This window comes from Pseudochaenichthys georgianus, chromosome 5 (assembly GCF_902827115.2).
Source record: "Pseudochaenichthys georgianus chromosome 5, fPseGeo1.2, whole genome shotgun sequence".
Classification (NCBI taxonomy): domain Eukaryota; kingdom Metazoa; phylum Chordata; class Actinopteri; order Perciformes; family Channichthyidae; genus Pseudochaenichthys; species Pseudochaenichthys georgianus.
In genome coordinates, this window is record NC_047507.1 from 495,560 (window position 1) to 509,415 (window position 13,856).

General features: G+C 39.5%; 2 protein-coding genes across 3 annotated transcripts in view; both read left to right on the forward strand.

The window, feature by feature from the left end:
- The first annotated feature begins 2,352 nt into the window (after window positions 1-2,352).
- c1qa (complement component 1, q subcomponent, A chain) lies at window positions 2,353-11,230 on the forward strand. Of its 2 annotated transcripts, none has more exons than XM_034082358.2 (7): window positions 2,353-2,461; window positions 4,029-4,196; window positions 5,110-5,286; window positions 6,673-6,749; window positions 6,989-7,117; window positions 7,613-7,693; window positions 10,938-11,230. In XM_034082358.2, the coding sequence occupies exons 2-7, from the start codon at window positions 4,040-4,042 to the stop codon at window positions 11,076-11,078; spliced, it is 762 nt and encodes a 253-aa protein (XP_033938249.1). In that variant the 5' UTR covers window positions 2,353-2,461; window positions 4,029-4,039; the 3' UTR covers window positions 11,079-11,230. The 2 variants fall into 2 exon arrangements, with proteins under 2 accessions (XP_033938249.1, XP_033938251.1); XM_034082360.2 differs by having other exon boundaries at window positions 5,113-5,286.
- Window positions 11,231-13,818: 2,588 nt separating this feature from the next.
- The window catches only part of LOC117446271 (complement C1q subcomponent subunit C-like), a 9,058-nt gene continuing 9,020 nt past the window's right edge, over window positions 13,819-13,856 (forward strand). The window contains exon 1 of the mRNA XM_034082361.1: window positions 13,819-13,856. This exon is cut by the window's right edge and continues 71 nt beyond it. The gene's annotated coding sequence lies outside the window, so the exon portion shown is untranslated.

A 13,856-nucleotide genomic window follows, 5' to 3' on the forward strand; every position in this document is an offset into this window, starting at 1 on the left:
TATTTTAGATAATAAGCAGAGTTGTGCAGCTCTGTTTATTGACCTTTCCAAAGCATTTGACACCGTTGATCATCGCATTTTAAAGCAGAGGCTACTCAGTATTGGCATATCCAGCAATGCAATGGGGTGGTTTGTGAACTACCTCTCTGAAAGGTCCCAATGTGTTCATTTTGATGGACTGTCTTCTGAATGGCTAAACATTTCTGATGGTGTACCACAAGGTTCTGTTTTAGGACCACTTTTATTCTCCATATATATTAACAGTGTAGGTGATAATGTGGATGAAGCTACTTTACATTTTTATGCGGATGATACTGTGATGCATTGTGCAGGTCCCTCCATTAAAGAGGCTGTTGTTAAATTACAAGCTGTTTTTAACACTATTCAGACTCAGCTCTCTGAACTAAAGCTTCTTTTAAATGTGGATAAAACCAAGGTAATGCTCTTTTCAAAAGCTAAAAAGACACCTGAGCCTGTTTTAGATATTGTACCTACGCAAGGAACAAAACTTGAAGTTGTTGCCTGTTACAAATACCTTGGTATCTGGCTTGATGATTGTCTCTCTTTTAAACTTCATGTCAATAACCTGCTTAAAAAAACTGAGGGTTAGGCTAGGTTTCTTTTTCAGAAACAAGTCCTGTTTCTCGCTTGAGGCCAGGAAAAGGCTAGTCACTGTGACCTTTTTACCTGTGCTGGACTATGGTGATCTGGTCTATATGAATGCACCTGCCAATTGCCTGGTCAAATTGGATGCTGCGTATCACAGTGCTCTGAGATTTGTCACAAATTGTAAAGCGCTTACTCATCACTGTACACTGTATACCAAGGCAGGTTTACCATCACTCTCTGTACGGAGGCTCAGTCATTGGTACACGTTTATCTATAAAGCTTTGTTGGGTAAACTCCCGTATTATATCTGCTCTCTGATAACACAGAGAGTTGCAAGCAGCTATTGTCTGAGGTCACATGATGTAGTCTTGTTAGACGTGCCAAGAGCAAGGACTGTCTTAGGTAAGACAGCTGTTATGTGCGCAGCTCCACTTGCTTGGAACAATCTTCAGCAAGAATTGAAACTGAGCAATCTCATTCCTCTGCATGTTTTTAAAGCTAGGCTAAATGAAATGCTTGCTGATACAATGGGCACTTGTAAATGTCTATAACTATGTATCCTGTAAATATAATGTATAATGTCCTTTATTGTTTTATGTTTCATGTGGAACCGATATGCTGCAGGTCTCCCTTGAAAAAGAGATCTATGATCTCAATGGGACCAATCTGGTTAAATAAAGGTTTGAAATTAAATGAAAAGTAAACTGACATTCCAACAACACCCATAAAATGGCTCCTACACTGTCTTTGGCTCTTTTCTGCTGTAACAAAGGTAACATTTTAATTCTGCTGTAGTTGCATCATATAAACACACGATAGCGCCACAAACTCTCAAGTGGAAAAAAACTGCTGTGACAAAAAAACTTCATTGCAGTTATTAAAGGTGGGGTAGGTAAGTTTGAGAAACCAGCTCGAGATACACTTTTTGTTATATTCCATGGAATGCTCTTAACATCCCGATAGCAATGAACATCTGAAGTGCTTTGACAAAAAATTCATAAAAAAATCTTCATCAGTGGAAGCCGTAATACTGTAAAAAGTACAACCAATCCGTTTAGCCGGCCCGGCTAAAGTAACTGGATGGACTACCTGCCTGTCAGCCTTCCATCGGGGCACAAACTTATCTCGTGCCCTCATTGGTCATGTGCGCGTTCGTGTGTGTTGGGGGAGGGGCTCTGAGAGGAAGTGGCAGATTTTTTCCGGCTGTGTATTTTCAAATTCTGACGCAATCGAGCTGGTTTCTCCAAAATGACCTACCCATCTACATGTAGATGAGTTAATGTACTGAGGTTTATTTATATTGATATATTATATTGGTATTAAATTATATTGAATAGAATAGATAACATGACTTTACACTTTTTACTGCGTCATGTTTTTAATAATCAATGCATTTTGTTATCCGTTACTAAGTTGTAGTTTAATCTTATCTTTCCAACATATCTCTTCTCTTCTCACTATGGACAATAACATAAATTAGGAGCAATTGTTTTCTGCCCTGTTGTCATTGGGTGCTACTTGGTTCCAAACACAGTTAGATTAGTCTAAAAGAAAAATGAAGTGTCTTTAATTAAAAATTACAGACACATTTAAAAGAACTGGCTCTCCTTTCTGTCAATTCATGAGTTTCATTTCCTTGCTCTGTGTGTGTGTGTGTGTGTGTGTGTGTGTGTGTGTGTGTGTTGTGTGTGCACGTGCGTGCGTGCGTGCGTGTGTGTGTGTGTGCGCGCGTGCGTGCGTGTGTGTGTGTGTGTGACTCTAATAAGACGTCTTTATCTGTTCACCAAAAGAGGAAATCTCGTCTTTTCATCGCAGCTCAAAATCCACGCCGGTGAGACAGACAACTTGGCTGGTGAGTAAAATAATATAAAATATAATACATTTAATATAATATTAAAATAAATAACACTCAATACTTACAGCATTAGTCAACAGCAATATAACAAAACTCAGTCATTTTATAGTTTATTATTTTAAATTGATTATCCATTTGCATGAATGTTTCCTTTAAGATCTAGGTGTAGTCATGGACTCTGACCTGAGTTTCAACAGTCACATTAAAACAGTTACTAAATCAGCCTACTATCACCTAAAGAACATATCTAGGATTAAAAGACTAATGTCACAGCAGGATTTGGAAAAACTTGTCCATGCTTTTATCTTCAATAGACTCGACTACTGCAATGGTGTCTTTACAGGTCTCACTAAAACATCCATTAGGAAGCTGCAGCTGATTCAGAACGCCGCTGCTCGAGTCCTCACTGACGCTAAGAAAGTGGATCACATCACTCCTGTTCTGAAGTCTTTACACTGGCTTCCTGTGTGTCAAAGAATAGATTTCTAAATACTGCTGCTGGTTTATAAAGCACTGAATGGTTTAGGCCCAAAATACATTTCTGACCTCCTGCTAAATGATGAACCATCCAGATCTCTCAGGTCTTCAGGGACTGGTCAGCTTTCTGTCCCCAGAGTCAGAACTAAACATGGAGAAGCAGCGTTCAGTTATTACGCTCCAAACATCTGGAACAAACTCCCAGAAACCTGCAGGTCCGCTGCAACTCTGACTACTTTCAAATCCAGGCTGAAGACTTTTCTTTTTGTCACTGCTTTTAATTGAACTATTCATATCTTAAACTGCACTGTAACTTTTATCCATGTATTTTTTCTTTTAATGTTTATTTTATTAGCTTTTCTTTTTAATGACTGATTTTAAATGCCATTTTCTTAATGTGTTTCATTTTTTGTAAAGCACTTTGAATTGCCTTGTGTTGAAAAGTGCTATATAAATAAACTTGCCTTGCCTTGCCTTGCCTTGCCTTGCCTTGCCTTGCCTTGCCTTGCCTTGCCTTGCTTTGCCTTGCCTTGCCTTGCCTTGCCTTGCCTAAGATTAATTAGTTTGAATTAGTTTCAGTTCATTTTTACGAAAACCACCTTGCAGAAGCTTGAACTTTGCTGCAGGTATTAAGCATCTTAATTAACATGTAATGAACCGTTATCTTTAAATCATGTAATGTGTGCTGTATGTAAGATTTTGTCTATAACAAAGAGTGTCAAAATAACTATAATTTCACAGGAAGATTAGGGGTAGAGGAATGTGAGAATTTGGTTTGGGATATTTCCAAATATCTGGAACAAACTCCCAGAAACCTGCAGGTCCGCTGCAACTCTGACTACTCTTAAATCCAGGCTGAAGACTTTCTTGTTGCCGCTGCTTTAATGTAACTTTTCACATCTCACACTGCACTGTAACTTTTATCTATGTACCTTTTTGTTATTCATGTTTTATTATCTTTGCTTTTTAATGTTTCTAATGTGTTTTATGCTCTTAATGTCTTTCATTTTTGTAAAGCCCTTTGAATTGCCTTGTGTTGAAAGCTGAAAAACATAAATAAACTTGCCTTGTTCTTATTCTTCTCCAGTGTTTTGGACCATGGGAGGTTATTATGGTCTGGTGTTTCTGGTGGTCTTCACCCTGATTCCTGCCCGATGTGATGAGAGTTGTGGGGCGAGAGACGGCCGGGCGGGGGAGGCAGGAGCTCCAGGGAGAGATGGATATCCAGGAGCCAAGGGAGAGGAAGGAGAGACAGGTATATTTGTATTTAGTTTTGTCTTTTCATGCAATCACCCAAAGGTTCAAACATTTAAATAACAAATGAATTATGAAGCTATATTTTGTTAATTAAAGTTAGCTCCACCTTAACCAGCTGCAAAATTGTACTAGTACATATTATCATCCATAATAGATATATGACCGTATTGACTCGAATATAAGACAACCCTGATTATAAGACGACCCCTCTTTTTCAAGAATCATTTTTGGGAAAATATCTTTTTGGAAGACCAAATGCTGTTCCGGACGCCAAACTTTTTCTTTTCTCTGACTGTTTTAAGGCGGTCTTTTTGGGCTCGCCATCTTCTAATGAACACTCAGTAACACCATATTTCTTTGCTGCTCGACAGTTGTTTGATGACTCTGCTTCGTTCATCACCATTATCTTAAAATTGGCATTGTAACTTTGCCTCTCTTGTTTATTAACTTTCCCTAATTTTGATCCACTTCATCGGAGTTGGTCTCTGTGTCTCTCCATCTCTATCTCTCCTGTTGCTGTTACCGTACTTTAAGACGGTTTCTCGCTTGGGGGAACACTCGTTTGGCGCGATCTGTTGTTGTGACTGTGTAATTACATTGAAAAGTCTAGACCCCGAATATAAGACGAACCCTCTTTTTCAGATGTTTTTCAAGGAAAAAAACCCGTCTTGTATTCGGGTCAATATGCTATTATGAAAATTGTCATTCTGCATAAGGAGTACTTTTAGTTTTAGTACTGATCAAATATCTGCTACTTCTAACCGCTAACCCACTTATAATAATGTAATATCTATTAAATTGACGTAGGTTTACTAAAAGATAATTAATTGGTTCTCATCTTGTTTCTGACGCCCCCTAGTGGCCACAGAGTGTGTTACTGCAGTTTAATCGTTAACGTGTGTGTGTTTCAGCAGTGATGTTGGAGGGTCCGGTGGATGAGGCGGTCCTGAGGAGGCTGAAGGGGGAGGTGGGGGATCGAGGCCAGCAGGGGGTCATGGGCCATAAAGGGTACCGAGGACATCTGGGAGCTGCGGGACAACCTGGAGAGCCCGGTCACCCCGGAGCCGAGGGGAAGGGCATCATCTCTGGTAAGGATACGACTTAAAGTATAAACCATACTAGATAATACACAAAAGAGTGGTGCAGGAATCAGAATACTTGTATTAGTCATTGACATTGTTACAGCAGAAAAGGGGCCAAAGACAGCTCAATGTTACCTAAGAATCATGCATTAAAACATTTAAATTAAACGAGGAATGAGTCCTAAAACCCGGCAATGAGTCAGCATATTATCACTTCCTGCTCCCTCGCCTGGAAGTTATTGGTTGTTAGGGTGAAAAAAGGACTGTGGTAAACAAAAGCTGAAGAGATTTGAAAGTTTTGTTCTACGACATCAAATAAATCAATAAACACCCCACTGGTGAATTAAAAAAATTCACCAGTGGTAAATTAGACGACTAAACCTCATCAAGCCCAACATTAGCCACCTTTAGCTTAGCGGTGGTGACGTGAAGTCATGTGACCGTGCTGTAGTTCCTTTATAGCCCAACATTAGCCGCCTTTAGCTTAGCGGTGGTGACGTGAAGTCATGTGACCGTGCTGTAGTTCCTTTATAGCCCAACATTAGCCGCCTTTAGCTTAGCGGTGGTGACATGAAGTCATGTGACCGTGCTGTAGTTCCTTTATAGCCCAACGTTAGCCACCTTTAGCTTAGCGGTGGTGACCTAAAGTCATGTGACCGTGCTGTAGTTCCTTTATAGCCCAACATTAGCCACCTTTAGCTTAGCGGTGGTGACGTGAAGTCATGTGACCGTGCTGTAGTTCCTTTATAGCCCAACATTAGCCACCTTTAGCTTAGCGGTGGTGACGTGAAGTCATGTGACCGTGCTGTAGTTCCTTTATAGCCCAACATTAGCCACCGTTAGCTTAGCGGTGGTGACGTGAAGTCATGTGACCGTGCTGTAGTTCCTTTATAGCCTAACATTAGCCACCTTTAGCTTAGCGGTGGTGACGTGAAGTCATGTGACCGTGCTGTAGCTCCTTTATAGCCCAACATTAGCCTCCTTTAGCTTAGCGGTGGTGACGTGAAGTCATGTGTGTTCCTTTTATAGCCTTACACTTGCACCAGCAATTAAATATTGTATTATCTTCCCTGATATCTGTATATTGTATACATTCAGCTAGTTTGTGTTTTACTCATGTTATTGTTGTTATTCATATACATACTGTTACTACATGTTAACTCTTACTTTTATTCGTATAATCTTTGTGTGAAATCTTGCCTTGAAAAACTGGTCAGCAGCAGGTGATAACGTGTGTGTGTGTGTGTGTGTGTGTGTGTGTGTGTGTGTGTGTGTGTGTGTGTGTGTGTGTGTGTGTGTGTGTGTGTGTGTGTGTGGTGTGTGGTGTGTGTGTGTGTGTGTGTGTGTGTGTGTGTGTGTGTGTGTGTGTGTGTGTGTGTGTGTGTGTTTCAGGAGGACAGGGGGCTCAGGTGGCTCGATCAGCCTTCTCAGCGATTCGGACTCACAACAGTTATCCTGGCTTTGGACAGGTGCAGTCTCTTAAATGTTTTAAAATCTGCAGAGTATCTTAATTAATAACATAATCATTCACCTCTGACTTAACCTGCATGTGCGTGTGTGCGTGTGTGTGTGTGTGTGTGTGTGTGTGTGTGTGTGTGTGTGTGTGTGTGTGTGTGTGTGTGTGTGTGTGTGTGTGTGTGTGTGTGTGTGTGTGTGTGTGTGTGTGTGTGTGTGTGTGTGTGTGTGTGTGTTTGTGTGTGTGTTACAGCCGATAACATACGGGCCTGCCGTGGTAAACACACCTGAGGGCGGCGAGAAGGACTTTAACGAGGCCACAGGTCACTTCACCTGCAGAGTCCCCGGAGTTTATTACTTCACCTTCCACTCTATGGCCAAGGTAAAGTGTTTTTTAATCTGCTGCAGATCTTCGAATGAAAATAAATGTTTAATATACATTATCAGACATTCATTGGACAAAAGAAAAGGTTTCTTTATGTAATCTGCAAAGGTGGAATGTGATCTTATTTTAAATACTGTGGTTCAAAAGTAAACATTTTACCACATTATTTGTCAATGAATTACAAAGAGAAAGTCCTCATCAATAATGTGTATATCTGAACTTTATTGGAACAGTAATACTTTCCTTGATGCAACAATATTAACCATCTACTAAGGTCATATATTTAGTAATATACCACATATGGACACCATTTTTCTGTAGAATGAGTATTTATTCGTATTGCATTCTTTCCACAGAGCAGTACTAGTACTTTGACGGCAGTAAAGGATCTGAATACTTCTCACACTACTTGTGATAAGATTGTACATTACATTGTAATCTGCACTTCCATTCTTCAAACTCCTTTACAATTGTTTTGTTTGTCTGTTTTAGGTGAGCATGTGTCTGAATATAGCGAGCCAAGCTTTGACCAACAGCCTGGGATTCTGTGATTACAACAGGAACGCTGATCAGGTCAGTTTCAGAGCCACTTTTAAACATGTTCCTTTAAAGAGTCCTCTCCTGCTGATGTTCAGGTGTATATCAGTATGTAGTGTCTCTACTTTAAAGAGTCATCTCCTGCTGATGTTCAGGTGTATATCAGTATTTAGTGTCTCTACTTTAAAGAGTCCTCTCCTGCTGGTGTTCAGGTGTATATCAGTATTTAGTGTCTCTACTTTAAAGAGTCCTCTCCTGCTGATGTTCAGGTGTATATCAGTATGTAGTGTCTCTACTTTAAAGAGTCCTCTCCTGATGATGTTCAGGTGTATATCAGTGTGTAGTGTCTCTACTTTAAAGAGTCCTCTCCTGCTGATGTTCAGGTGTATATCAGTATGTAGTGTCTCTACTTTAAAGAGTCCTCTCCTGCTGATGTTCAAGTGTATATCAGTATGTAGTGTCTCTACTTTAAAGAGTCCTCTCCTGCTGATGTTCAGGTGTATATCAGTATGTAGTGTCTCTACTTTAAAGAGTCCTCTCCTGCTGATGTTCAGGTGTATATCAGTATGTAGTGTCTCTACTTTAAAGAGTCCTCTCCTGCTGATGTTCAGGTGTATATCAGTATGTAGTGTCTCTACTTTAAAGAGTCCTCCCCTTGATGATGTTCAGGTGTATGTCAGTATGTAGTGTCTCTACTTTAAAGAGTCCTCTCCTGCTGATGTTCAGGTGTATATCAGTATGTAATGTCTCTACTTTAAAGAGTCCTCTCCTGCTGATGTTCAGGTGTATATCAGTATGTAGTGTCTCTACTTTAAAGAGTCCTCTCCTGCTGATGTACAGGTGTATATAAGTATGTAGTGTCTCTACTTTAAAGAGTCCTCTCCTGATGATGTTCAGGTGTATATCAGTATGTAGTGTCTCTACTTTAAAGAGTCCTCTCCTGCTGATGTTCAGGTGTATATCAGTATGTAGTGTCTCTACTTTAAAGAGTCCTCTCCTGCTGATGTTCAGGTGTATATCAGTATGTAGTGTCTCTACTTTAAAGAGTCCTCTCCTGATGATGTTCAGGTGTATATCAGTGTGTAGTGTCTCTACTTTAAAGAGTCCTCTCCTGCTGATGTTCAGGTGTATATCAGTATTTAGTGTCTCTACTTTAAAGAGTCCTCTCCTGCTGATGTTCAGGTGTATATCAGTATGTAGTGTCTCTACTTTAAAGAGTCCTCTCCTGATGATGTTCAGGTGTATATCAGTGTGTAGTGTCTCTACTTTAAAGAGTCCTCTCCTGCTGATGTTCAGGTGTATATCAGTATGTAGTGTCTCTACTTTAAAGAGTCCTCTCCTGCTGATGTTCAAGTGTATATCAGTATGTAGTGTCTCTACTTTAAAGAGTCCTCTCCTGCTGATGTTCAGGTGTATATCAGTATGTAGTGTCTCTACTTTAAAGAGTCCTCTCCTGCTGATGTTCAGGTGTATATCAGTATGTAGTGTCTCTACTTTAAAGAGTCCTCTCCTGCTGATGTTCAGGTGTATATCAGTATGTAGTGTCTCTACTTAAAGAGTCCTCCCCTTGATGATGTTCAGGTGTATGTCAGTATGTAGTGTCTCTACTTTAAAGAGTCCTCTCCTGCTGATGTTCAGGTGTATATCAGTATGTAATGTCTCTACTTTAAAGAGTCCTCTCCTGCTGATGTTCAGGTGTATATCAGTATGTAGTGTCTCTACTTTAAAGAGTCCTCTCCTGCTGATGTACAGGTGTATATAAGTATGTAGTGTCTCTACTTTAAAGAGTCCTCTCCTGATGATGTTCAGGTGTATATCAGTATGTAGTGTCTCTACTTTAAAGAGTCCTCTCCTGCTGATGTTCAGGTGTATATCAGTATGTAGTGTCTCTACTTTAAAGAGTCCTCTCCTGCTGATGTTCAGGTGTATATCAGTATGTAGTGTCTCTACTTTAAAGAGTCCTCTCCTGATGATGTTCAGGTGTATATCAGTGTGTAGTGTCTCTACTTTAAAGAGTCCTCTCCTGCTGATGTTCAGGTGTATATCAGTATGTAGTGTCTCTACTTTAAAGAGTCCTCTCCTGCTGATGTTCAAGTGTATATCAGTATGTAGTGTCTCTACTTTAAAGAGTCCTCTCCTGCTGATGTTCAGGTGTATATCAGTATGTAGTGTCTCTACTTTAAAGAGTCCTCTCCTGCTGATGTTCAGGTGTATATCAGTATGTAGTGTCTCTACTTTAAAGAGTCCTCTCCTGCTGATGTTCAGGTGTATATCAGTATGTAGTGTCTCTACTTTAAAGAGTCCTCCCCTTGATGATGTTCAGGTGTATGTCAGTATGTAGTGTCTCTACTTTAAAGAGTCCTCTCCTGCTGATGTTCAGGTGTATATCAGTATGTAGTGTCTCTACTTTAAAGAGTCCTCTCCTGCTGATGTTCAGGTGTATATCATTATGTAGTGTCTCTACTTTAAAGAGTCCTCTCCTGCTGATGTTCAGGTGTATATCAGTATGTAGTGTCTCTACTTTAAAGAGTCCTCTCCTGATGATGTTCAGGTGTATATCAGTATGTAGTGTCTCTACTTTAAAGAGTCCTCTCCTGCTGATGTTCAGGTGTATATCAGTATGTAGTGTCTCTACTTTAAAGAGTCCTCTCCTGCTGATGTTCAGGTGTATATCAGTATGTAGTGTCCCTACATGTCTCCATGTTTTAATGTTCAAAAAGCTCTTTATTCTTCTCATACTGCCTGTGCTGCAGCACCTCTTGTCATCCCCTGTCTGAAAGCAGAGCCCAGTCTGCTCTGATTGGTTAGCTGGCCGGCTCGGCTTTGTTGTGATAACCCTTATAAAAACCATTTTTGAAATATCTTAATTATGTAGGCTACACGTCTTTATATAGGCTACAAATATATAGCTTAGTGGTGGTAACGTGAAGTAATGTGACCGTGCTGTAGTTCCTTTATAGCCCAACATTAGCCACCTTTAGCTTAGCGGTGGTGACGTGAAGTCATGTGACCGTGCTGTAGTTCCTTTATAGCCCAACATTAGCCTCCTTTAGCTTAGCGGTGGTGGCGTGAAGTCATGTGACCGTGTTGTAGTTCCTTTATAGCCCAACATTAGCCTCCTCTAGCTTAGCGGCGGTGAAGTGAAGTCATGTGACCGTGCTGTAGTTCTTTTATGTCCTAGCGTTTTACTACTGGAGATTCAATTTCTAAACGTCCAAATGTGCCATCCCTCCACCACTCATGTGTAATTACCTGATTTTCTGTGTCGTGTTGTGTTCAGGTGCTGTCGGGCGGCGTAGTTCTGCAGCTGACGGTTGGACAGAAGGTTTGGCTCGAGTCCTTCAGAGACCAGCAGAGACCCAATGAACAAAGAGACAGTCAAGCCAAACAGATCATCTTCAGCGGCTTCCTACTCTTCTGAAATCTAGAATAAAGTGCAATCATTTACAGGAATTCCCCAAATCTGAGGCCACATAAAGCAGTTTTCAGAAGGGGAAATTCTCCATAAAACAGTAGAGGAATATCTCTGAACCCTTCGTATATGCAACTAAAATAAAAGAAGATTTTATTATTGATGGTGTGTGTGTGTGTGTGTGTGTGTGTTAATATTAAATGTTTTCCAAATGTTGTTGGTACAATGTCGTCTCAGATAGAATTAAAATTGGAGGGGGAAGAATAAAACTCACCAAAGCATATTTATGCTGATCAAGAAAGTGTAGACAATTAAAACAATCTTTTCACATCAATTATTTGTTACAATACTTCTGAACTGAAACTCTTCAGAACAGGTCAGGTACCCAGGTGCAATAACATGCTTAATCTGCACAAAAGTGAATGTTACCTTTGTCACTTTCTGATCTTGAAAATAAGAATTTGTTCTGAATTGATTTTCCTGGCTAAATAAAGGTTCTACTTCTTATTAAATGATCTTATCCAACCTGACACAAAGCGCTCTTCTGCAAGGTACATTTCCCCAATGAGATAAAAACAATGAACCAAACTAAGAAGATCTGCAGAGCTAGGCTAGCAGTTTCCCTTTACTTCCATTCTTTGTGCTAAGCTAGGCTAACCACATTCTGGATGTCATCCATCTTTGCAAGGAAATTACTGTTAAGTGGTGGAGAGTGAAGGATGTCTGTTGTAAGCCCAATGTCATTTTTTTCCACCATAAACTTTCTTTTGTACAGTTTCATGCGACCCCTCTGTAAGTTATGCAAGTGAAACAGTTTTTTTGCACACTTCTTCTTTTTGGTAAACTTTTAACACTTTCTAACCCCCTCAGTTGACCTCATGTTGCTCCATCAGCACATCATTGTGATATTCTGTATTTTTGTTATTGTCAACGAATTTAAGGAAAGGAAGAAAACAAAGACGTTTAAAAAAAGTTTGTGCCTTAATAACTTTCTCAGCCTGAAGTCACAAAGTCACACCTTCAAGTTCCTCGGCGTCCTCATCACCAACAACCTTTCCTGGAAGGACAACACCACAGCTGTCATCAAGAAGGCCCAGCAGCGTCTGCACTTCCTGAGGGTGCTCAGGAAGAACAACTTGGCCACTAAGCTGCTGGTGACCTTCTACCGCTCTACCATCGAGAGCCGACTGACACACTGCATCACAGTGGGGTACGCCAGCTGCACCGAGGCCGACAGGATGAGGCTCCAGAGAGTCGTAAAAGCAGCACAGAGGATCATCGGCTGCCCTCTCCTCTCCCTGATGGACATGTTCACCTCCCGCTGCCTCAGTAGAGCCAAAAACATTATCAAGGACAGCTCACACCCCGGCTTTCACCTGTTCAACCTGCTGCCCTCCGGCAGGCGCTACAGGTGTATCACATCCAAAACAGAGCCATCATTGCTCTTAACACCTGAAATCATGTGAATCAATGTGACTCTGTACATATACATATATATCATTACTATTATTATTATTATTATTATTATTATTATTATTATAAATACACACTATTATTATTATTATTTATTACATTACAGATTTTATTTTTATACTCCTGGAAATAATTACTACACTTTACTCTTTATTCCTTTTTCCCTTAGTCCTCAGTGTGTACTGTATGCTGCGTGTATTTTGTTGTCTTATGTTGTGATGTTTTGTTTTTGATTTGATGGCACCCTTGAAAGGGAGAAGCATTTATCTCATTGTACATGTATAATGACATTAAACTATTCTATTCTATTCTATTCTAAATATATAGTTTCGTCTTTCTCTCTTCTATAATTCAATTTTTTTGTATTTTTTATAATATTAGTTTTAGTGGAACTTAAGCATGTTGTTGCCAAAGCCTTCAACAAAAGATATCTGAAAAAAAAAAAATTGCTTTATTGGCATAAACAAAGTGACATGCAGTAAAAGCATTGTATGAATAATGACAAGATCAAGAGACACCAATACATAAACATTTTGAATTTACCATTGTGTAATGTACATTTTGATCCCTCCCTAGCCCTATTCCTCAAGCCTGTAATGTGACTACAAAATAAATGGTCAAAATAAATCATATCGTTTATTGTTGTGCACAGTAGTGGACAAGTACTATTTTGTCGTTCTTTATACTTATTCTACTCCACTACAGTTATTAAACACATCATAGTTACCATCTACTGTTTACATATAAAAACACATGACATTTGTATATGATATGATGCAATATTGTAATGCCAATGCATAAGAAAGAAAAACTAGAATTGTCTAAATATAAACAAACTATAACATTTAAATGCTCTTACATGTATTTGTAAATTATTATATATAATAATATAATACCTTCAAAATGACCGCTGTGCATAAGTGGTACTTATACTTCTGATACCTAAAGTACATTTAGATGACAATACTTCTATACTTCTACTTAAGTAACATTTTGAATCCAGGACTTTCACTTGTAGTGGAGTATTTTCAGAAAAAAACATTTCTACTTTTACTTAAGCAAAGGATCTAAGTACTTCTTCCACCTCTGGTTGTGCAGGGTATACTGTAGCTGATAAGTAGTTAAATACAAAGAAGAAACACAAAATAAATGTGAGGACTGATTCCCTCGTGTTGTGGCAAGCAGAGCAAATCTGTGTCTCTAAAACTCTCAATAACTTCCCACAATTGCAGAACTGAATGCTAAGGTCTATGAATAAATGATTCCCGACCTAAAGCTGCTGAATCGTGTTTTCTGTCGGCTTCCTCCTCAGGC